This window comes from Pyrgilauda ruficollis, unplaced genomic scaffold (genome assembly GCF_017590135.1).
Source record: "Pyrgilauda ruficollis isolate IOZ18807 unplaced genomic scaffold, ASM1759013v1 scaffold7, whole genome shotgun sequence".
In the NCBI taxonomy this organism is placed as follows: domain Eukaryota; kingdom Metazoa; phylum Chordata; class Aves; order Passeriformes; family Passeridae; genus Pyrgilauda; species Pyrgilauda ruficollis.
Window position 1 is genome coordinate 3,158,668 of NW_024528821.1, and position 21,832 is coordinate 3,180,499.

Here is a 21,832-nt window from a genome sequence, read left to right on the forward strand (position 1 = left end):
AAAGCCAGGACTGATCCTGGTGTTTCCTTGGGCTCCCTGGCTCCTGGTGAACCTGCTGGGAGCAGGGAAAGGTTGAGTTCCCTCTTGTGCAAGGCCACTGGGTGGGAGCTGCTGCCTCAGCTTGGGAAGAAATTTGCTGCTCAAGCAGTAGAACACAAAGTGAGATAACCAAATTTGTAGTTCGTGGAGGCCAAAGTAGAAATGAAAATGAAAGTGGTGTGGAGCTGCTCAGCTCTGTGTGCTCACTCCTTGGCAGTGATGAAGAGGTCTCTTACACCTCAGTCATGCCAATTTTTAGTACCTTAATGGTAGTTAAGTAAGTGAAATTATATAGACATCTTTTGTGAAGATAAAACACTTTATATAAAAAAAAAACCTCATTTAATCCATCTCAAGTTAGTCTTTATTTGCATGGAAAACATTTCTCTCCTGAGTTCACATTTAGAAATCCTCTCAGTCTCCTCAGCAACCACGTGTGATGTCACAGGCTAATGGCTCGAGGTGGGTGATAAACACAGGAGAGGCTGAACTCTTAAAGAGCTTTTCTCATGCAAAGTTTCACGGTGTTAAGGAATACAAATTAGGATGGTGAAGAAAAAAGGCTTCTAAACAGAATATTTACATATTTCATAGGAAGAAGCAGCCATGAAGTCTGTTGTACAACTTGGTGTGTAATTAGACAACTTGCTGCTTTCATCTGTCATCAGATGACTTCGAAATGCTGCTGTTCTTACCTGCCTTAAATTAGGCATGTGTTTAAAAAGTAAAGGAAAACTAAAAGATAGGTGTATCTGCCCTCTGAGTGCATAAATGCACAGTCACCAAGGGGGATGGATGAGGGGAAGTGGGGATTTTAAAGTGTGTCATCAGTGTGTGATGGAGTTTGTGACCAAAGAGGAAAATAAAGTGGCTTGGTTGTGAATTATAGAGTTAACTTTGTTTTCCAGCAGTGTCTGGTGTTAATACCCACCTTTGTGTGGGAAGCAGGCAGAACAAACAGGCCTTTCCCAGAAGGAGGATGAAATAAGAGAGGGGAGGGGAAAGGACTCCTGTGCAGTAACAGCTGGACTACAGTTTGGGAATATACCAAGATGTTTGTTTGAACTCTCATTCCCCTCTGGACAAGCAAAGCAATTAAGGCAGAAGCAATTAATGCAGTGTGATGATTGCTTCTTTTTTTTTTTTTTCTTTAATTACTGCAGCATGTACAAATTCAGATGAGCAGATTTCTGCTCTGAATTTCTGTAAAACCAGAATTTCATCCAGGTGCTTCTGTATGAACTGTGATAAAGCTGATTGAGTAGAAGTTTTAATGCACTGTTTTAGGCAGTGAGTTCACCTGACTACAGAATGATGTTATTTCCAAAACCCAGTTGTGCCATCCAGTGCTCAGGTCCTTTCCTGGTGCTGTTTGCACTTCTCATCGAGGGGCTGTAACTCACAGGAGGTTGGTGGGGTGGTTTCTGGTGTCTGCTAACAGAAGCTTTCAAAATGAAGGCTTGAAGAGAGGATAGGAGACAGCTGATAATCATCTGATGCCCCAAAAGTGAAGTCATGCAAATCAGATGGGATTTTCACTCGTGATTTCATTGTGTACAAGAACTTTATTATCTTCTTGCTAGGGCTGAGGGTGCTGCTCCGTTTCCACCTGCAAGCTGAGGTTGCTGTTGTGGGCCTCAGCTTTTAATTTCAAGGGTGCTTATTTTGACACCTTGCTTGTTTTGGCTCTCAGAAACTTCTCTTACACCATAAAAGCTGCAATCCATCATGGGATTTGTGTCATCAGGAACGTTTGTCTTTCCACAACTGGGGCTGCTGTGCCCTGCTTTGCTGAAGATGAGAGGGACATGAGACAGTCAAGAGAACATTAAATCACTCACCCAGCTCAGAATTACCCTCAGCTGTCTGAAGGAGGTCCCCACACAGGATAATCTTCCCAGGAGCTCTGCACCCCAGAGCTGTTTCTTCTCTTGGATGCAAGAATTCTCAGAGTCCTTAAGATGACTCATCTCTTATTTATGGTCTTCAAATGCTGCCTGTTCCTCCAGCTACAAATGGATGACCAGAGTTATTATTTGCTGCTGTGAAAAGCAATAATTACCCCAAATGATGAAATTCAATTTGGCTTTCATTAAGACTTATTTCAGGAAGGGGGAAAGATGAGAAGAGTAATCACTGGGAAAACTAAAGCTGCTAAGCAGAGGTGAAGCACAGAAGTCTTGGTTTAAAAATCTGTGCATATATTCCTTTCATGTAAAATAATCCAGCTTTTCTGTAGTTGAAATATTTATGGCAAACGGAAATGAGCATTCTTTGAGAATTTTCCTTCAGTTTAGAAATTTTAGATGCATCTGTTTAAGAAGAGATAGATGGGAAAATTCTTCATTTGAGCAGTTTTCCTTTAAGTCTTATTAGAATTTCAAATATTTTACTAAAATAAAACTAAACAAAGAGAAATCCAGGTATTTACATGCACTTTTAGCAAGACTTAGTTACTGCAGGCCTGCTTACTGTTGTATTTTGTTTGCTTTGAAATTACAGGATGAAGGAAGTGTGAAAGAAATTCCTATTACACACCATGTGAAAGAAGGATGTGAGAAAGCAGACCCAGCACAGTTTGAACTACTTAAGGTTCTTGGACAGGGATCATTTGGAAAGGTAAGATGATAAACTTGTTCCATAGACCTGTCCAGACATTCCAGGGAAATAGTGGCCAGCAGAGTTGCTGGGAAGGTTTGAAAATGTATTGAGTAATGGAATCCTTTCCCAGCCTTGCTCCAGAGCCATGCACAGAACCTTCTGAAGGAAATGCTGGTTTGTCTTTTGGTGATGGGACTTGACACGCTGGGAAAGTTTGGCTTTTCTCAAGACACAAAATCTGTATTTATGTAGGTGTAGGGGAGTTGATTGTGGCAGTTGGGAACTTAACCTGAAATACATTTCCCAGCTTATTTACTTTTTCTAGTTTGCTGTATTTATCAAGTGATCTCCAGCTAAAAGACACTAATTATTCAAATGGCACAGAGAAGAAACATGGCAGGGTTTTTGTTACAATATTTCTCTTTTGTAATGTGCCACTGGGTGTCACTTCGCAGAAATGAAGTTGAAAACCTGATCTCTGTCACTGTGTTGAAACACAGTAGTTGAAATATTAATCCTAGTGTATAGGAAGGTAATTAATTCTTTAAAACCAGACTCAAACTACATGTTTTGCAACATCTAAAGTAGTCAATCAGCTCTACGTTTGTTCCCATTTTCTTGTTCTTCTGCTGACTCTGTGTGTGTCTCTAGGCAGGAACAAACCTCTGCATAGAGTACAGAGAGAGAGGAAGAAATTGACATTAGGGAGGCATTCTGTGCCTAAGTGATTGTGTAGAGAACAGACTTCAAATATTTCTTAGTATTTTGAGGTTTCAGAAACATTCCTTTACTTACCTGGTAATGTTGCTTGCCAATCCCCTCACACACTTCTCCCTGTAGGAGCCTGAAAAGGCTCCATATATTTATTCCTCCTGATCTGAGATGTCTGAAGTCACCTGAGGGTTCAGCACAGCTGGCACAGCCAGCCCTGCCTCAGATTTGGCTTCCCAGAGCTCAGGGTTCTGCCAGCCTCAGGAGTGCTCCTGCCTGGAATCCCAGCAGCTGGGCCAGATGTGCTCTGGAGCTTTGGAATGCTGGCAGTGCCTCTTCAGTGCTGCACACCTGAGCTCAGAGCTCTTTATCTCTGTTCTTTCCAGTGAAAAGAGAAAACAAACCAGGAGGATCAGTGGCTGTTGCCCTCATGGTGTTTTCCCTTCCCAGTTTCTACTCCCAGGGTCCTTCCTTTGGGCTTGGCAGATACCAGGGGGGTTTCCTGGAGCCTGCTTTTGACATCAGTGCAGGATTTAATAATTCCACAGAAATAAAGGGTTAAACCTCCTGAATTACTGAATTCTCTCTTCATTCTCTCAATAATAATGTGCCTTCTAAAGCACATGTGGAGTTCTGGAGGATTTGTCTGCAAATTAAACAAATAGGTGGTGCTTCAGTAGTTTGCAGCTATTTTGGGTCTTATTAGCTAAAATTTTTAACTTGTACAATAATTCCTGATGTCCTCACAGGTTGTTGGTTGTTAAGATTAAAATATTCCTATGTGCTTATTAATAATATTTTATAATTGTAATTGTATTTATCTGCAGCTGTTTCCTTAGTTGCTGGTGTTCAAATTACTCCCTTCACTATTTTCTATCACCTTGGCCTATAGGAGAGCAGTGTTGTAGGTCAGTTATTGGGCAAAACTTATTAAAACAAAAAGCCAGACAACCTTGAAACATGATATTTTTCTTCTAACCAGAGCTTAAAATAAAAACATCCCCTTTCCCAACCTTGTACAACTTAGTCATAACAGTGCTTGCATTTCAGAGTCTAGAATGGAAAATCTGACAAGATCATTGAAAAAAATAGATATAATTTCTATATATAAATAAATTAATTGTAAATGAAAGTCTGGATAAGGTGAGATCAGAGAGATAATTGTAGGGAGCTCTTGGCTTTCTCTTGTGACTTGTATGTTGTTTTTTTTTTCTGTTTTGTAAGCAAAACTTATTCATTCATAACTAATAATTGCTATTACAAGAACAGCAATTTAGAAGTAAGAGCACATCAAACCATTTTGTAAATTGGAAGATCTGGTGGTTAAAAATTAGTGTAGCTCCATGTTTTTGTAGTGCAATACTTTATCTAATATGCTTTTCTCAGTGTCAAGTTGTATCCCATCTATCTTTAAAACTCTTCTGGAGAGAAAAAGTAGAAAAACCTGTTGGAGTTGCTATTCCAGAGGGAAAGGGTGCTTTGATCTTAAATGGTGAGGTTTCCTTGCTTTCATCTCACCACTTGTACAGAATTCATTAATAAAAATGAATGTTTCATATTTGAGACTTGGGTCTTAAACCTCAAAAACCTCTTGGGAGGTGGTAGACCAGACAGAATTGTCATTCTCCAAGAAAGTGACAGAAAGAAACATCTTTCTGTAAGAACTTCTTTGATAAATCAGGAAAGAATCCAAAGTTTGTGGCCAGTGTCATGCTTCAGAGAGCTTGGTGCTTTGCAGCTCTCATCTGATCAAGGAATGCAGTTTTGCTCTTCCTTCAGAGGTGTGTGCTTGGTCCAGAGCGCTGGAAGCTGCCTGACATTAATGGGAGGTTTGCAAATGCTTTGTGAGAGTTTGGGTTTGATTGCCAAGCTTGCAGTGATTTAAAAATGGGCTTTGTATTGCCAGGTCTTCCTCGTGAGGAAGATAATTGGGCCTGATGCTGGGCAGCTTTATGCAATGAAAGTGTTGAAAAAAGCTTCTTTAAAAGGTAGGTTTGTCTTTCAACTGAGACTTTGGACCATGGGGTTTAGTGCACCTGTATTTAAAAGCTTTTTATAAATCTTAAATATTTGTCAGTGAGTTCATAACTCTTCTCTGACAGGAGTTGTTTTTTTTTTTTTTGAGTAACTTGTGAGTTCATGTTTAAGTATTATTTTAAATCTGGCCAGGTAGCTTTAATTATGTGGTCAGAAATGTTCTTTCAAAGTTTAAAATTGGATTATTTAATTCTGTTTAGACTTTTCATTATATGAAAACAAGTTAATTTCATAAACAGTTTTCCTTTTGTCTTTTGTTAAGTCAGAGCTCTGCTGTGGTTAAAATTAAGTCATTCCCTTGTTCCAGGAGCCAGAACAATTTAATTCAGGGTTTTGGCTTTCAGGAGACACTTGAATGGGTGCGAGTCCACGGTGTCTAAATAGGGCTGTTACTGTTAAAGTGGAAAAAGTAATCTTAAAAATATTTTATATTCAGGACAGAGAGTTAATTCAAAAATTGAAGTTGGGAACATAGTTGGGAGCTTTTTTCTTGAAAGCAATATGGATTATCACAAAATATGGGATGTGCTGGAAATACAATGAAGCTAAGAAGAAAGTTGGGGCGGGCAGGAAACAAACCCGAGTTCTGCTGTCTGAAAGGAGTTTTGTGGGAGACTTGAACATTAAAAACAAATCAGGTGATGAAGGAAGAGATTCCTTCAGCCAGCAAAGCCTTTCTGTGTTGTACTAAATGCATTTGTGTACTTTTTTTGTTTCCTGTCTCCCTCAGTTCGGGACAGGGTCCGGACCAAGATGGAGCGCGACATCCTGGTGGAAGTGAACCACCCGTTCATCGTCAAACTGCACTATGGTTGGTACAGATCCCTTGGCTCTGCTGCCCCTCCTTCCCCTGCTCGAGGCACAGCTGCTCTTGCTCTCTCTCACTATTGCAGGGCTCACATTAGGTTATAGCAACTAGGGAAAATACAAAAAGGAGTGTAAATACATAGCTATAGAAAAGTTGTAGGTTGAGCTCTCTTGTAAGAACTTGTCCAGTCTTTACGTTCAAGTTCTGCAGAGGTTTTGTACTTTTCATTGATTTAAACCAAACCAGAGTAGTTGATGTCCTTACTGCTTCCTTATTTGACAAAGGAGAAATAAAATAACATTATTTTAATCATCTCTCATGACTAAGATTTTCTTCTGTGAAGAAGCAAGGAATCATTCAATAAATTACTTTGTGTGCTGCTGAATTATTTCACTTCCACAACAAAAGCATTGCGCATGACTGAAATTTCCTCGTTGTAAAAGCATTGAGATGTGTTTTGTAGTTTTGTCATACAACTATTGATTTTTATTTACTTTTTAAAATTTTTTTAAGCCTTTCAGACTGAAGGGAAGCTCTATTTAATATTGGATTTTCTCAGGGGAGGAGATGTATTCACACGATTATCCAAAGAGGTAAGTACCTAAAATTTTATCTCCACTCACTATTAGACTGGGGTTGGGTTTTGTTGGTACAGGATTGGCTTCTAAACCTGTTTTCCCCCATATTTCTTGTAATAGTGAAATTTTTAATAACTTTTGGGCTTTCCTTACATATTCTAGATTCTGTTGTATCCTTAAGAAACCCGAGTGCGTATTGATGAGTAGCCCAAGTTTTAATTTGGCATCTGCAAAGGACAGTTCTTTTGTCTAAAAATGTTTTGTTGCTTGGAAACACAACTGAAGTAAATGAATATTTAGCACCGAAGGAAGGGGATGTGTAGTTCTCATGCTCTTAGTCAGCCTAGGTGCTCCTGGAATCCTGCAGCCCTGAGAGCTTTCTGCTGCACTGTAAAATTGCCTGCTGCTGCAATCCAAACGCTCATCCTGAATCCCACAAAGTGGGAGCACAGAGTGCCTTTGAGCCCACTCCCCTGCATCCAGCCCTGACACACAACTGGACCTTGAATTTTCATTTCTATTTTTGTTTCCTGGAGGGAGAGCTCCAGAGGAGGGAATGGGATACAGCTACAGACTGTTATTTTTTTAAAACATTTGCCATCAAATATTTATTACCCGTTACCTTAAGTGTTACGAACATGTGTAGAAGACTGTTATTTTATTTTGGCAAACCTTTTATAAAGATCTAAATTTTTAATGGCAGTTTCTCAACAGCTTCACAGCAAGTGAGGTTTTCAGTTGTTTTCACCACTGTAAATCCATTTATATTGCCAAAGCACAGGAAAAGCCACTTTCTTAAATGAGCAAACTGTGTTATCTGATTTTTTTCATGGCATGGAGGAGGTTGTTTATTCCCAGTATGTAAGGCCAGGAGAGTTTTTTTCCCCTTACACTTCTCATAAAAATAAAGATTTTACTTTAGGAACAGGCAAAAGAGAGAATTTAAAGGCATATTTGTTAGAAGCTGACCTTGGTAACACAGTAATTATGTCGAAGAATTGAGGTCAGAATTAATTAATCTGGAAGCTAAAATGGCTGTTAAAAACTTCAAGTGACTGACTTGTCCTGGGTTATTGGAGCAGGAGGTAGGCATGAGGTCAGGCTTGATATGGAATGTCTAATTCCAGAGGGAAATCTGGAAGAGCAGGAAGAGCTGTTCTCTTGCACTATGCCAGCTGGGATTATCCCCTATGGAACATCTAAATGAGGGATGCCAGGCTGTCCATAAGGACTCATGCTGGGGGTTGAAAGAGGGATGTGTTCCCTGTGGGAATCCAGAAGTCGTAATTCTCAAGTTTTCTTACTGCCAAGACTCCACCTGTTTTTTGCAACAATTCAGTTACCTTTTGTACTGGCTTTTATGTATATAGATAGGAAAAAACCAGGTTTTTATTTTCTGGTGGGAATGGGAGGTGGTTTCAAAAGTCCGTGGTAAAACACAGCCTATGGACAACGCACATGAGGATAAATTCCCTGTGGCATTCCATTCTTTGCACACAAGGATTATTTTAAATTAATGTGGTTTAGTATGAAGTTATTAAAGCTATTGAAGTTATTTTGTTGGTCTTTAAATTCTAAAGTGGGTATGAGAGTTTCAGCTGTGGCAGTGAGATGAGTGTGTAGTGAAGTTCTTATTGGTAATAGTTAATGGAGATGGCTTGCATCATGTTTGACTTGACCCAGAGAACAGCTTTACATGTCATTATGGGGAGATGGCAGATTAGCATTTAGCATCATTATCTTCTGAGATTTGCATTTTGGCTGCTCCAAGGAGTAATGAAATCCAAGGAGTAATGAAATCCAAGGTTTCCCTTTGCTCTTTTGAAAGAGGTGAAACCCAGCATGGGCACTGATCTTTAGAGGTGTGAAGGTGACACTGTGTGTGAAGTGTCACAGCTACATTGTTCACCGAGGTCAGCACCTGTCATTATGGAAATCAGGAATATTCTGAGCCTGGAGAGCAGATCACACCTGAGCCATGCAGAGCAGGGGCAGGAGCCAGGGAGCCCAGGCACTTCCATGGCAGCTGAGTGGCTGCCCTGCACTTCTAGAGCAGAGATGCTCCACAGGTTGCTTTAATTTAGTATACAAAAACTGTGTCTGCTTTGGCTACTGTCATGTTCTACAAATTACTGGAAGAGCTTGGAATCCTGCTGGATTCAGCAAATAAGAGAATAGTTCCCTTAAAGCCCAAATTCACTCCAGCCATTTAAAGATTCCAAGCTCCTCCAGTAATCTATAGAACATGACAAGAGCCAAAGCAGGCTCAGTTTTTTGTATATTAAATTAAAGCAACCTGTGGAGTGTTCAGGACAGAAGTGCATCTCTGCTCTAGAAGTAACATCAATATTTCAGTGTCTCACCAGGGTTCTTTAATAGTTTTTCTCCTAAGAGCAGAGCAGGTTCTTCAGCTCCCAGGCTGTCATGGTTATTGCCACCAGTGGTTTATTCTCCATGTTTTTTTCCTAAATGATTTTTGCTTTTTTTTTTTTTTCCTAAATCTTGTTAATGTGAATTCACACTCACCCAATACAGCAGCCATGTATTAAATTTTATGATGCAGTGGAAAACTGTCTGGGTTTGTGGCAGGAGGAGTGCTGGGTGTCAATTACACCAAATATAACAATTAATTTATTATCTAAAAGTTAATTAATGCTCTGCAGTAATGCTGATGGTTTTATTTAAGTATTGCAGGTAGTTCTTTGTGTACTTTATAATTAGCAGATATTAGTAAATCATTTCTCTTGGCTGAACTCCTGAATTATGAGTTCACAAGGGACTTTCAAAACTAAGTTTGAAATCTAGGCAGACAGGAGTATATATTTTTTAGATTGCAGTTTTAAAAACTGAAGACAAGATCAGAAGGTAAATCTATACAGTTCTTATTAGGTTATGTTTACAGAGGAAGATGTGAAATTCTACCTCGCAGAACTGGCCCTTGCTTTGGATCACCTTCACAGCTTGGGAATTGTGTACAGGGACCTGAAGCCAGAAAAGTAAAGTAAAATGTATTTTACCACTATTTATGTGTATTTTGCTTGTTGCTTTGCCTTTTCCACTGTAAAAAATTAAAACAATTTTTGTTAAGACTTTGTAAACAAATACAAAATGTCAAACACATATCTATGGTTTAAGTGAAATAATACTAGCTCGTTAAAAAATAACAGAATTTGGTATCATAATTTTTTTAACTTACGTTTTAAATGTTTTATGTAAGCATTGATCTTTATGTGTTTTGGTGAATGTGAATTTTAATTTTCAGCATTTTGCTTGATGAAGCAGGACATATCAAGTTAACAGGTAGGCACCACTCATTCATACAGCTCTTTGTAAATAAGTTTTTTTTGAGTTTCTGTATTATCAATTTTAATTGCATGTAAAATTGCAGAAAGTAGTTGTGTGAGGAACAATCCAAATACCTATATTCTAAAAAATTATGTATATAAAAGACTGTTTAGAAAAAAATCACTATAAATTTCTGAAAGCTTTAAATTAGATTGAAGGTGATGATTTTGTAGTAGAGATTTCATCTTTTAATTTAAGATACTGCTCTTAGATTCGAAGAGAAAATGTTTTTCAAACCCTCAAAGACTTGATAGAATAATGGTGATGGAAATCAGGTTTATGAAATGCATACCTTTTAAAATTCTGCTATATTTAAACACAATCCAATCCTAAATTTGTCACTTCCTTCTGAAAGTGGAAATAATGGATGGGATCATTGATTAGCAATCATTTTCTCCTGTGAAAAAAGGGTGTTTGAGAGCTGAGCCAGTGTCAAGGACTTGTGTATTCACAATAGGGAAAAAAGTGTTCTGGGAATGAAATATTCTGGGAATGCAGGGCTGTTCTGTGCTGAACTTGAGGCAGGTTACAGAACCATGTTGCCTTATGTAACACCAATATTTTTTGTGTGATTTTATTTATTCATCATTCAGTAAGACCAGACCATGCAGGCCACATTCCCTTTGAAACTGATTTTTACTTTTATCCAATTTTTTGTGTGAGTAAAGCAGGCAGTAAACAGAGAAAATGAGAACTTCTGAGTATTTTAGAGCTCTAAAGGTGTAGGATTTCAAATGTCGAGTTAATTCAGTAATAACTTTGATGGCTAATCATGATTTTAATGACTTTTAAAATGGTTTTGGAGGTGTGTAGTAGAGGAAATGTACTCTCTCCAGATACCTGCAGCCTCTTGTTTCATGGAGAGCTGTGCTAATCACATTCTGAAAATAACCAACACAAACCTCTCAACACTTGCATTTTGAATTACCATCTGTTGATTTATTTGTGTTCCCCTGACATTCTTCACTGGCTGTATTCTTGTGGTGCTGTTGTTGTAGACTTTGGACTCAGCAAGGAATCAGTAGACCAAGAGAAGAAGGCCTATTCTTTCTGTGGTACTGTAGAGTACATGGCTCCTGAAGTGGTAAACAGGCGAGGGCACAACCAGAGTGCTGACTGGTGGTCCTTTGGGGTCCTCATGGTACTGTATTTGCCTCTTGCTTCCCTTGCTAAGCTCACACAAATGCACTTAGAATAAGCTTGTCCAGTTCTGGTTAGGGATGCTTGGGTAAGGGGGACAGTTCAATGACTGAATTGCTACTGGGTGGAATAAAATGGATTTTTCACCTCTAAGGAATGTTTATCAAGCACCTGAAAAATCCTGTGTTGTCCATTAGTAGTTAAAACCAGCTGTAGTCAGTGTGAGACTCACTTTGTAGATTTATTTTGCATGTTACTTGATAGTTAAATTTAAAAACAGACTTGAAGGCTTGGTTTGAAGAAATGTAAATGGCATTTCTGTGAGAGTGAGCCTGTGGAAGGAATGCTGGAGTGGAGTAGTGAGATAAGCCAGTAACTGCTGCCACTTCTGCCCTTCCTGGGGTGTGTTAGAACATCAGCCTGACATGGAGATGGACTTGAAAAATAAACTGCTGTTCTAGAATTTACCTTTTGGACTATGGCAACATCTAAAACTGGTTGTGGAGGAGATTTTATTACTTTCAAGTAGCTTCTTGATGTATAATATTTCTCCATCATCATGCTACACTGTTCTCATCATGTAAACTGCAAGTGAGAGCAGAATTTTAGATTTGGGAACACTTCCATAATCTTTTCAAAGTTTAACCAATGTGGTGTAGAGGTAGGAAAGAGTGCAGTGTTTAACACTTTGTTTCAGCAGTTGGGGGAAGAAGTGTTGATTTCGATTAACATTTGTTCTTTCCAGTTTGAAATGCTTACTGGTACCCTGCCGTTTCAAGGTAAAGATCGAAATGAGACTATGAATATGATACTGAAGTAAGTACGTCTCCTTCCTTTTTCAGAAGTCCAAGAATGTCGTTTTAAACATGTTTTAACAGCTTTTTGTAACTCCCTGTGAAGGCTGGTCTTGTGGAAGGTGTCCCCATGGCAGGGGTGGAACAAGATGAGCTTTAAGGTCCCTTCCAACCCAAACCATTTTAGATTCTAAGAGCACTGAGCTGCAACAGGAGCAAAAAGCAAAGCCCCTTGATAAGCTTTAGATCCCAGACTGTGAAGTACCATTAAGTATCCCCAGCAATTAAAATCTCAGGGATGAGTCTCTACTTTGATTGTAGGCGTATAATAAAGATAAGAGCAGTGCAGTGACTGAGAGCAGCTTGATTTACACTCCTGTTGTTGTTACACTCCCTTGCTAATGTTACAGCACACCTTGTTTTGTAAGCAGCAGGTGATCAGGTGTTGCTTTGTGTACAGATGTGTGGAGAGCCCTTACGTGCTCAAATTCTCATCTTAAATTGCCCCAGTTACAACAGAAGCTGCTGGACTGGACAAACTGGGTGAGCTGGTGCTCACGGAGTGGAGCTGTTGGGCAAATATGTTCTCATCTCTCTGTGCTCAGCTAGCAAAGAGTTTCCTCCTGGCACAGGCAGAGCCTTGGGCCCTCTGAGGGGTGATGAGGAAGGGGAGGAGGGAGAAACTCTGTTCTTCCCAGCACAGAGCACTTGGAGCTTGCCCTGAGTGGGAGTTCATGGTGGTGCTGCCTGTGAAAGGATGGCTTAGACCACGAGCTGCCTCCCTTGCAGCTCCCAGATGCTGCAGTTCTGCACAAGCATTTCCTGCCTTGGCAGGAATGGTAATAAAGTTTTCATTAAATACAATAAATGCCAAAGTCAGTGAGCTTTTATATGATGGCTCAATGTGCCCTGGAGGAATAGTAGCAATCACTTCAAGGGCAGGTAATTGGGGATTTGGTGAGTCTCTTCTGTTACTGGTACTTGTTTTGGTAAAAACCTCCTGGTGACATGAAGGTACCTTTGAAATGAAATACTTATATATTCCTAAGATAATTATTTTACTCTGTTTCAGCAAAAAGCTTGCTTGGGTGGGGTTTGGTGGTTTTGGTCTGATGTGTTTGTTCATTGTGGGGTTTTATTTTAAACCACTCCTGTAACAGGAAACTTAAAAAGTTGATGAGTTAAGTATGTGCTCTCTACAAGGCTTTGGAATAGATCCTTGATACATCAAACTGTGCAGTGAAATCTATGTAGACAGTTTTTACTGAGATAAATTTCTTCCTCTGACTTGTTCTCTGTTTTCTTCTAGAGCAAAGCTGGGAATGCCTCAGTTCCTCAGCCCTGAAGCACAAAGTCTCCTGAGGATGTTGTTTAAAAGGAACCCATCAAATAGATTAGGTCGGTTCATTTATTTGGATCTTAAAATAGTCAACTCAGCCTAACTTGTTACTTCAAAGAAAAGCAGTTGCTAGAGACTCTGAAGTTCTGGGTGATCAGTAACATTTGGGTACCATTTCTGTTAGTTTGGATCATGGCTTCCAGGGTTTGGCCAAGGAATGGTCAAAATGTGGGATCAGTGACTCAGGAGTGAGCCAAAGCTCTGACAGTGTCCCAGCAAAGAATATTGACACTGTATTTATGGGCTTCTTGTCCTCTCTTTGCCTCCCTGAGTATTTTACATCCTTGGAATATTTCTGTATTCACAGTTCACTGAAATAACCATGTCTGTGCAAATTTTTTAGAAGTGAACTAATTTTTAGTGCAGTCTTCAAAGACTTTGCCCACAAGTGTGTTAAATACAGTCTTTCTTTTGTTCAGGAGCTGGTTCAGATGGAGTTGAAGAAATCAAGAGACATCCTTTTTTTTCTACTGTTGACTGGAATGTGAGTACAAGAGGATCTGAATGATAAAGCTGTTGCTAATTTTTCTATGTGTTGTAGCATTTGAAGAAGTATTTCCATCTGAATAGGGCACAGCAAACACTGCATTACTGCTGACTGGCACATCCTGGCTTCTCCTCTAATTCCTTGGCATCTGGAGCTGCAGTATTTACTGCAGATAGAGACTATTAATTACAAATTGTGCATTTACTTAAGTAAGAGTTGCTGCATTCTCAAGCTGAAATGGTCCATTAGAGCATTTGTAGCTGGGAGAGGCTGCTGGTGTTCCCAGGAATCCTGCAGGAAGTGTCTGTCCAGTGCTCCTTGTGGCTGTAACTGTCTTGGGCTTCCTTCTGCATCACTCCCGTGCCAGTCACAGCTCGGGAATGAACTCAGGTGCTCCAAGATGATCCGAAGTCTACAAGTTCACATCTCCTGGCTTCAGTTTCTCAGCAGCACCTTATGGTTCTGCTCTGTGGTTCACTCATGCTCTGTGTTTGCCAGCGGGGTTCTCAAAGCCAAGGTGCTGTGTGTGAAATAAATCCCCCTTTGCTGGGAGGCTGCTGTGTGTGCTTGATGGAACAAATCAGATGTGGCTGTGCTGACAGAGCTGCAGCCACACAGGGCAGTGCTGTGCTCCCCTGTTTCTTCAAAGCCCCTCATCATTATCCATCTATTTATCTCCTGTATTTATTTCTGAAAAGTGATTTCCTAGCTGTGTTCATGCAGCAGCTACCTCAGAGTCTGTTCAGCAACAAGTTTTTAGCAACAGTAAAACTTCACTGCTTTATCTGAATACACTTCAGCAGCTGTTGTCTTGTTTGGCTTGATTATTTACTTTTTTTCCTTTTGAAGGGACTGATGTTGAAATAAATACCAGCAGGGAAGTTTGAAAGCTCAGCAGTTCTAGCTCCTTCTTTTTTTTTTTTTTAATTGACAATTTGTATTGATTCCACTCTGGTGGTCATGACACTTCTATATTTTACCTCTTGAGTTCTTTGGGATGAATTTAGGTCCCCTTTCCTTGGTTTTGATTGGTTGTTGGCTTGTTTTTTTGAAACTAAAATATACTGTATGCTTTTCTGCAGGAAGGTTAAATTTAAAAAACTGCAAAAACTAGATCTGAAAGGAGGAGAAAAATGGCAAGGAAATGCTCTTAGAACTTCCTGAATTTTGCATGGGGGATTCAACATCTTCTGACATGGGGTTTTCTGTTCCTTAGCTGCAAATGGGATTTATTGCAGATTTGAGATCTTTCCCTGATTTAGTTGGGTGGTTTAGGAAACACCTGGAATAGAGCTTTGAGAATGGGAAGTTCCTTGCCAAGAGGGACATGCCTGACATGGATTGAGGTCTTTGTCCTTTACCCTTATCTTGGCAAAACAACAGCACCCATGGAAGCTTCAGTGACCCTTAAATCTTCATCCTTCTCTTTCAGAAACTGTTCAGAAGAGAAATTCAACCTCCATTCAAACCTGCCTCTGGAAAGCCAGAAGACACTTTCTGTTTTGATCCAGAATTCACAGCAAAAACACCAAAAGGTAACTGTGCATGGCTATAAAGTGGTGAGGTTTGTGGGACAGGAGGGTCAAATTAATGCTAAAACAACAAACAGAAAAGCCAGGGAGGGACAAAGTTAAAAGGAAAGGATGCACCAGGGTTCCAGTGCTTTGAAGGAGGATGTTCCCCTCAGCAGGTTTCTGTTCTTTGAATATTTTGCTAATCTGTGACTCAGGAAGAAAAAAATAAATGGAATATTAAAAGCTGGACTGTGGTTTCTAGTTATGATTCAAGTCAGGCATGCAGTGTTTGAGGGGAAGTATTGAATATTAAAGTAAACGCAATTTGATTGCAGCAGTGATTCTTTTTAGGGTCAGTATTGCATTGAGAATGCCTTGCTTTAAGAAATATTAACTATTATCATTATTATTTCTTGGTCTGCTTCAAGTTTCACTTCACTTGTGAGTTTTTTCTTTCCTGCTTCATCCAGCTTTTAAACCCTCTTCTCATGATTGTTTGGAGAAGGTCTGTGCTCTTAATTGAACAAAATTACTGAGCTGTGAGATTTCAGACAGTGAATTCAGAGGAGCACAGAATATAACCTGAGGAAAACTTAATTCGAATAATTCAGGGATATTTTTTCAGTGGAGATTTACTAATTGGATATTCTTGTGTTGCCTCACTTGTGCCTTGCTAGCAGCTCATTCACCACTGGAGCAGCACATTCCATTGATGTTGTTCTGTGTTACAAAGCTGTTGAGCACAAGACAATTATCTTTCTTTTCCATAAGTTGTTCTGTTTCAATAAACTTCTTCCTTAAAACATATGTTCATACAGAAATTCCTGCAGTGCTTTTTACTTTCAGATGAAACCCTAGAATACTTGTTTGTGTTACTAAAGTAAGAGAGCACAGATAACAAACCAGAAGTTTTATTTGATATTTAAAATTGGTGTTCCTCTTGCTTGGTTCCCTTCCCTCAAGATGGATTTTGTAAGATTCCTCTCCTGAATGTTGTGCAGTGGCCCTGCTGGGCTGTAGCCACACTAATCCTGTGTGTCTGTGTGCCCCCAGATTCTCCAGGGGTCCCACCCAGTGCAAATGCCCACCAGCTCTTCAAGGGATTTAGTTTTGTTGCAACTACTACTGTAGAAGACCATAAAATATCACCCCTCACCAATATCCTGCCCATAGTCCAGGTAATGCTTTGCTTTTTGGGAAACTTCCTCGGCATGCCAAAGACTGACCAGTGTTTAGTATTTACAGTTGTTCTTGCTTTGTTGAGGAGACCATTATAAAACGGGTCTCATTAAATACTTCCATGGGATATTTTTAACTTTAAAAAGTGAGTTACTGTTTTTCTGGAGGAAGAATTTCAAAGAAAAATCATAAGCAAGCAGGAGAATCTTCTGCTGTTGGTACCAGTGTAATGGCAAAGAGAATCCTGTTGCTTTAGATAACCACTTTCCTGTGTTTTTTTAAAGCAGCTTCATGGAAACAGTGCGCAGTTCACTGATGTCTATGAACTGAAGGAAGATATTGGTGTGGGCTCCTACTCCGTTTGCAAGAGATGTGTCCACATAGCTACAAACATGGAGTTTGCTGTGAAGGTATTGCCATAAATTCCACTCTGAAAATGTTGGCTAGTAGGTTTGAAAACTTTGATTTGTGAGTTTTCCAGTTGCTGTGTATTTTTGAGTTGATAAGTTACAGTCTTGGAAGCTGAAAATACTGTACAATGATGGGAACACCTGAAACAAAATGAGATTCACAGGGATGGAACTGGGCTGCAGGGAATTAGTGATGCTTCAGACCAGTGCATTTCCTTGTTCAGTGGAGCAGAACAGGCTGCATTAATGATAGAATTTTAACAAGGATAGAGCAAGAAACTAATAAATGGGATGAGAAGCTGGAGGATGAATTGCTAATGATTAGTAAGAAGTAATGAACTCTAGAATTTCTTTATTCTGATGTTGAAATGAGAATATAAATACAAAAAAGGTCTTTATTTAATAGATTTTGTTTATGCAAGTTGTTTTTCCTGTTATATTTTGCAGATAATTGATAAAAGCAAAAGGGATCCCTCAGAAGAAATCGAGATTCTCATGCGCTATGGGCAACATCCAAATATTATTACTTTAAAGGATGTATGTACCTCCTTTTCTGCTGCCTCTTATTAGACAGTGCTGAAAAAATAAATGCAGATATAGGCAGTTTATTGGAATCCATTAAATTTCTTTTACATAGAAAAATCTTCTGGGAGAGCAGTATGTAACAGTAGCGGAATTGTCTCAAAACACAACATTGTCCTGATATTAATTTTTCTAAAGGCTGTTTAACCTGCTTGAAGTGAGGAGTGATGTAAATGTTAGAAATGCCGTATTTCTTCTTGTTTCAAAGGAGCAGCCAATGTGTTGGTAACCTGAGAAAGCAGTGGCCTGCATGTTGTCCTGCCTGTGCCAGAATGGCCCTGGGAGGGAAGAGCAGCCAGGAGTGTGAGGCTGCTCTCCTCTTCCAACAGCAGCTCTTACACTAAAAAATGTAACTCAGAGTGATGAATTAACAACTTGAATTGAGAGTGATGAATTAACAGCTTGAGTCAGAGCTCCCAGGATGACACAGGAGCTGCCTTGCACTCCCTGCTCTGGCAGCCCCTGCTGTTTGTGTTGCCTCTCCTGTGGGAGGAGGGGATTTATGGACATGTGTAACTACAGATGTTGCCTTTGTCAGAATGCTCTGTGTGTGTTCTGGGTGAGTGCCCTGTTAAACCTCTCCCCAGGTGTACGACGATGGCAGATTCATCTACCTGGTCACGGAGCTGATGAAGGGGGGGGAGCTGCTGGACCGGATCCTGCGGCAGAAATTCTTCTCGGAGCGGGAGGCCAGCGCTGTGCTCTTCACCATCGCCAAGACTGTGGACTACCTGCACTGCCAGGGGGTGAGTGAGTGAGTGAGCCCTCCCACCCCCAGTCCTGGCACAGCTCTGGAGTTACCACTCCCTTGCCCTCTGTGCTTTGCTTGGCTTGTTTTCATGCTAAGAGGTTTTATATTTTATCACAAAGGTGAATAATAGAAACAACTCGCCCTGTTATGCTGGCAAAGCCTTTGGACCCTGCATTTTATGAAACTGCAGATTTTTGTCCTGCTCTCCTTGTTGCCAAATAGTGGTGTTGGTTCCAGTTGCATTATGAGCCAGGAGTTTTTACTGCATTACTTGAACTAGAATTTTTGGGTAATTTAAAGTTATATAATTGTTTAAAACTCTCTCATAAGTATATTCGTCTAGAGAACAGCTTTTATAAATTGTAAATTACAACAAATGTACCTGCTCCTCCTAAATGATGGCTTTTCAAATGCCTTTGCTTAAAGGTGGTGCACCGAGACCTCAAACCCAGTAATATTTTATACACTGATGATTCAAACAATGCTGATTCCATCAGGATTTGTGATTTTGGATTTGCAAAACAACTTAGAGGAGAAAATGGATTACTTCTGACTCCCTGCTACACTGCAAACTTCGTGGCACCAGAGGTATTTCAGGCTGCTCTTTGTTTTAATTGTGCTGTTTTGGGTGCATCAAATGCTAAAGCTTTTTAGCAATGCTTGGAAAAAAACCTCAACAATTCTGCTACTTTTCTTTAAATATAATCGTACGTGCTTTTTAAACACTGATGCATGTGTTTATTATAAACCTGCTTTAAAAACAGCAGAGTCCACCCTCAAAAATAAGATGTGAGCCTGGTGAAAATCTTAAAAGATGATCTGGGAACAAGAAATGTTGTTGGTGTTTACTGCAACCTGTATATTAGAAAATCAATAATCAAATCTCTGCCATGATCCAGGGATAGTCTTACCCTTCCTTAGGCTGTGGTGTTGTTTTGGGGTGTTTTTTCTAATACATGGCAAGTGTTTAACACTCTTTGTTTCATAGGTTCTCATGAGACAGGGATATGATGCTGCTTGTGACATATGGAGCTTGGGAGTTCTCCTGTACACAATGTTGGCAGGGTGAGAATATTTCTGAGCTGTTTTGTTTACCTTAAATCCCAGAATGTTGCCTGAATCCTTGCTTCCATAGAAATGGTGAGGCATTGGCTGTGGAATGACACAGACACACAGGTGGGACAGGCAGCTGTGAGTCAAAGCCAAATAAACCACGTTTAGCTCAAAGCAGGATCAAGGTTTCTCTTCCCAGTGCAGGATTTGGGGGTGCCAAAGACTTCCCCCAGTTTTCAGGAGGGAATGGAGTCTCTGAAAATACATGGTGGGTTTCTTTTTAACCCCTCCAGCCTCTTGTCCTCCCACCCCCTCCCCTTTACTCACTGTGTGTCTCCTGCCCCTGCTGCATCCCTGTGTAGAACACTCTGGGTTGTGATCTCTGGAGTTTCTTCAACATCCAAACCTGATGAAGCTCTAGGAAGCATCTAGTGGCCAAATGAGAGATGTTTGCTGAATTCTTCTCTAGCAGAAAAAGAGCAGGTTTTTAGTCTTATGGCTAAATCCTGTCTATTGGAAATTATTCTCTTGATAAATCTGTACTTCCCTTTTAATATTAGAAATATTAATATTTAATAGTATGTGTATATATTCTGTGATATGTTTCTGTTGGCAGTGGGATATTGGCTCTGATTCACGAGATGTTGCTAATTTCTTCAGTTTTTATCTATAACAAGGTGTTTTTGTTGGTTTTTGTTTCTCTCCCCAGCTATACTCCATTTGCCAATGGTCCCAATGATACTCCTGAGGAGATCCTAGTACGGATAGGCAGTGGAAAATTCTCTCTAAGTGGAGGCAACTGGGACACTGTTTCAGATGCAGCAAAGGTGTAAATGTGTTTTGGTTTTATATTTTTGTAGAATTCCAATGAAATCTACTGAGCCTTATCAGCTAGACTGCTCTGTAAGTGTAGTTTGTTATTATTATCTGCAGACTTTATTGCAGGGAAGGATATCTGCTCCAACATTTTATTTAAAGACTCCATCTGTAATGAATATAGATTCCCTGGGATGGTGTTGACCCACTCTGTGGGTATCTTAATCACCAGTGCTACCTTTTAAAAAGATCAGCCTTAATATTAAATATTAATGTTTAAATATTTTTTCCCAGTCCTGTGGAAGTGCACTATTGTTCATTTCAGTAGGAGTGATTCAGAATGCTTGTTGGCTCTTGCTGTCTTAGCATGAGAAATTCACTTCTGTGTATTTAAGAATGCTTCACATTTTGTACCTAAAACAAAGGGAACATTCTGTCAGCTTGCTCATATTTTGGTTTTATTTCAAACTGTTGCTGTCTCTGTTCTGTGCCCTTCCCACCCACCTCTCCTTTGGACCAACGTTGTAATTAATCAGTAGCTTGTTGCTAATGCTTCTAACAGGCAAAAACAAGTGTCCATTGCTGTTGGCTTTATGCTTTATGTGGCTTCTTGAAGGAAAAATTCCTTGCTGGTGTCTCACTGTCCCTGAATTCATTTGTAGTAAAGAGGCAGCAGAGCCCAAAGTGCAGAATGAAAAAGGAGAGAGATTTGCAAATAATAGCTTTCCTCCATAAAATCTGCCTGCTACATTGGAATAGGCTTTCTAGTCTTTTAAAGATTATATTCATAATAAACATGAAAGGCACAACAGTGAGTTGCTTTGCAATCAAGGCTGGCTCTGTTGAGCTGCTCCAATAGTACCACACATTGTTCTCAGCCTTCTGCAGTGTCAGGGCACAGAATGATCCCGTTTGTCTGCTGATCTCTGTGTGTTGGCATTGTGTTAATCCCTCCACATCGGGTGCTTCTCTCATTGCTGCCATCCCTGCTGCTTTAAAGGCCACCTAAGAGGCTGTGGACTGAGCAATCTTTGTGTTTCCCTTCCCTGCAGGACTTGTTGTCTCACATGCTGCACGTGGATCCCCACCAGCGGTACACGGCCGAGCAGGTGCTGAAGCATTCCTGGATTGCCTGTAGGGACCAGCTGCCTCATTACCAGCTCAACAGGCAAGATGCCCCACATCTAGTAAAGGTAAAGCCACCTGGGATGCTGCTTCAGCTGGGGGCTGTGCAAGGAGTTAGTTGGTTTTTAGCTACAGGCAGAAATCTCATTTTTTCTGTTTGTTTTCCATAGTACCAACACATTAAAGTTACGTTGTGAGACAAATTCATGGAATGGTGGAATGGTTTGGGTTGGGAGGGACCTTAAAGCTGGACCATCCACCCCCTGCCATTGGCAGGGACACCTTCCACTAGCCCAGGCTGCTCCAAGCCCTGTCCTGGGCACTCCCAGGGGTCAGGGGCAGCCACAGCTGCTCTGGGCACCTGTGCCAGGGCCTGCCCACTCTGCCAGGGAACAATTCCTTCCCAGTGTCCCACCTAACCCTGCCCTCTGGCAATGGGAAGCCATTCCTCTTGTCCTGGCCC

At 40.3% G+C, this 21,832-nt stretch overlaps 1 protein-coding gene across 4 annotated transcripts in view; it reads left to right on the plus strand.

The window, feature by feature from the left end:
• Window positions 1-21,832, plus strand: part of RPS6KA6 (ribosomal protein S6 kinase A6) — a 35,885-nt gene that overhangs the window by 8,618 nt on the left and 5,435 nt on the right. The window contains exons 1-20 of one of the 4 annotated variants that reach the window (XM_041485083.1): window positions 2,172-2,203; window positions 2,542-2,658; window positions 5,258-5,339; window positions 6,119-6,199; window positions 6,710-6,789; window positions 9,664-9,770; window positions 10,037-10,074; window positions 11,118-11,260; window positions 12,005-12,075; window positions 13,363-13,451; window positions 13,872-13,936; window positions 15,372-15,474; window positions 16,507-16,631; window positions 16,917-17,042; window positions 17,490-17,579; window positions 18,212-18,370; window positions 18,802-18,963; window positions 19,364-19,440; window positions 20,138-20,255; window positions 21,297-21,437. In XM_041485083.1, the coding sequence (XP_041341017.1) occupies window positions 5,309-5,339; window positions 6,119-6,199; window positions 6,710-6,789; window positions 9,664-9,770; window positions 10,037-10,074; window positions 11,118-11,260; window positions 12,005-12,075; window positions 13,363-13,451; window positions 13,872-13,936; window positions 15,372-15,474; window positions 16,507-16,631; window positions 16,917-17,042; window positions 17,490-17,579; window positions 18,212-18,370; window positions 18,802-18,963; window positions 19,364-19,440; window positions 20,138-20,255; window positions 21,297-21,437 (1,806 nt within the window). In that variant the 5' untranslated portion in view covers window positions 2,172-2,203; window positions 2,542-2,658; window positions 5,258-5,308. Of the gene's footprint in view, window positions 1-2,171; window positions 2,204-2,541; window positions 2,659-5,257; window positions 5,340-6,118; window positions 6,200-6,709; window positions 6,790-9,663; window positions 9,771-10,036; window positions 10,075-11,117; window positions 11,261-12,004; window positions 12,076-13,362; window positions 13,452-13,871; window positions 13,937-15,371; window positions 15,475-16,506; window positions 16,632-16,916; window positions 17,043-17,489; window positions 17,580-18,211; window positions 18,371-18,801; window positions 18,964-19,363; window positions 19,441-20,137; window positions 20,332-21,296; window positions 21,438-21,832 lie in introns of those variants that run through there. The other 3 variants (XR_005956625.1, XM_041485081.1, XM_041485082.1) reach the window with 3 other exon arrangements.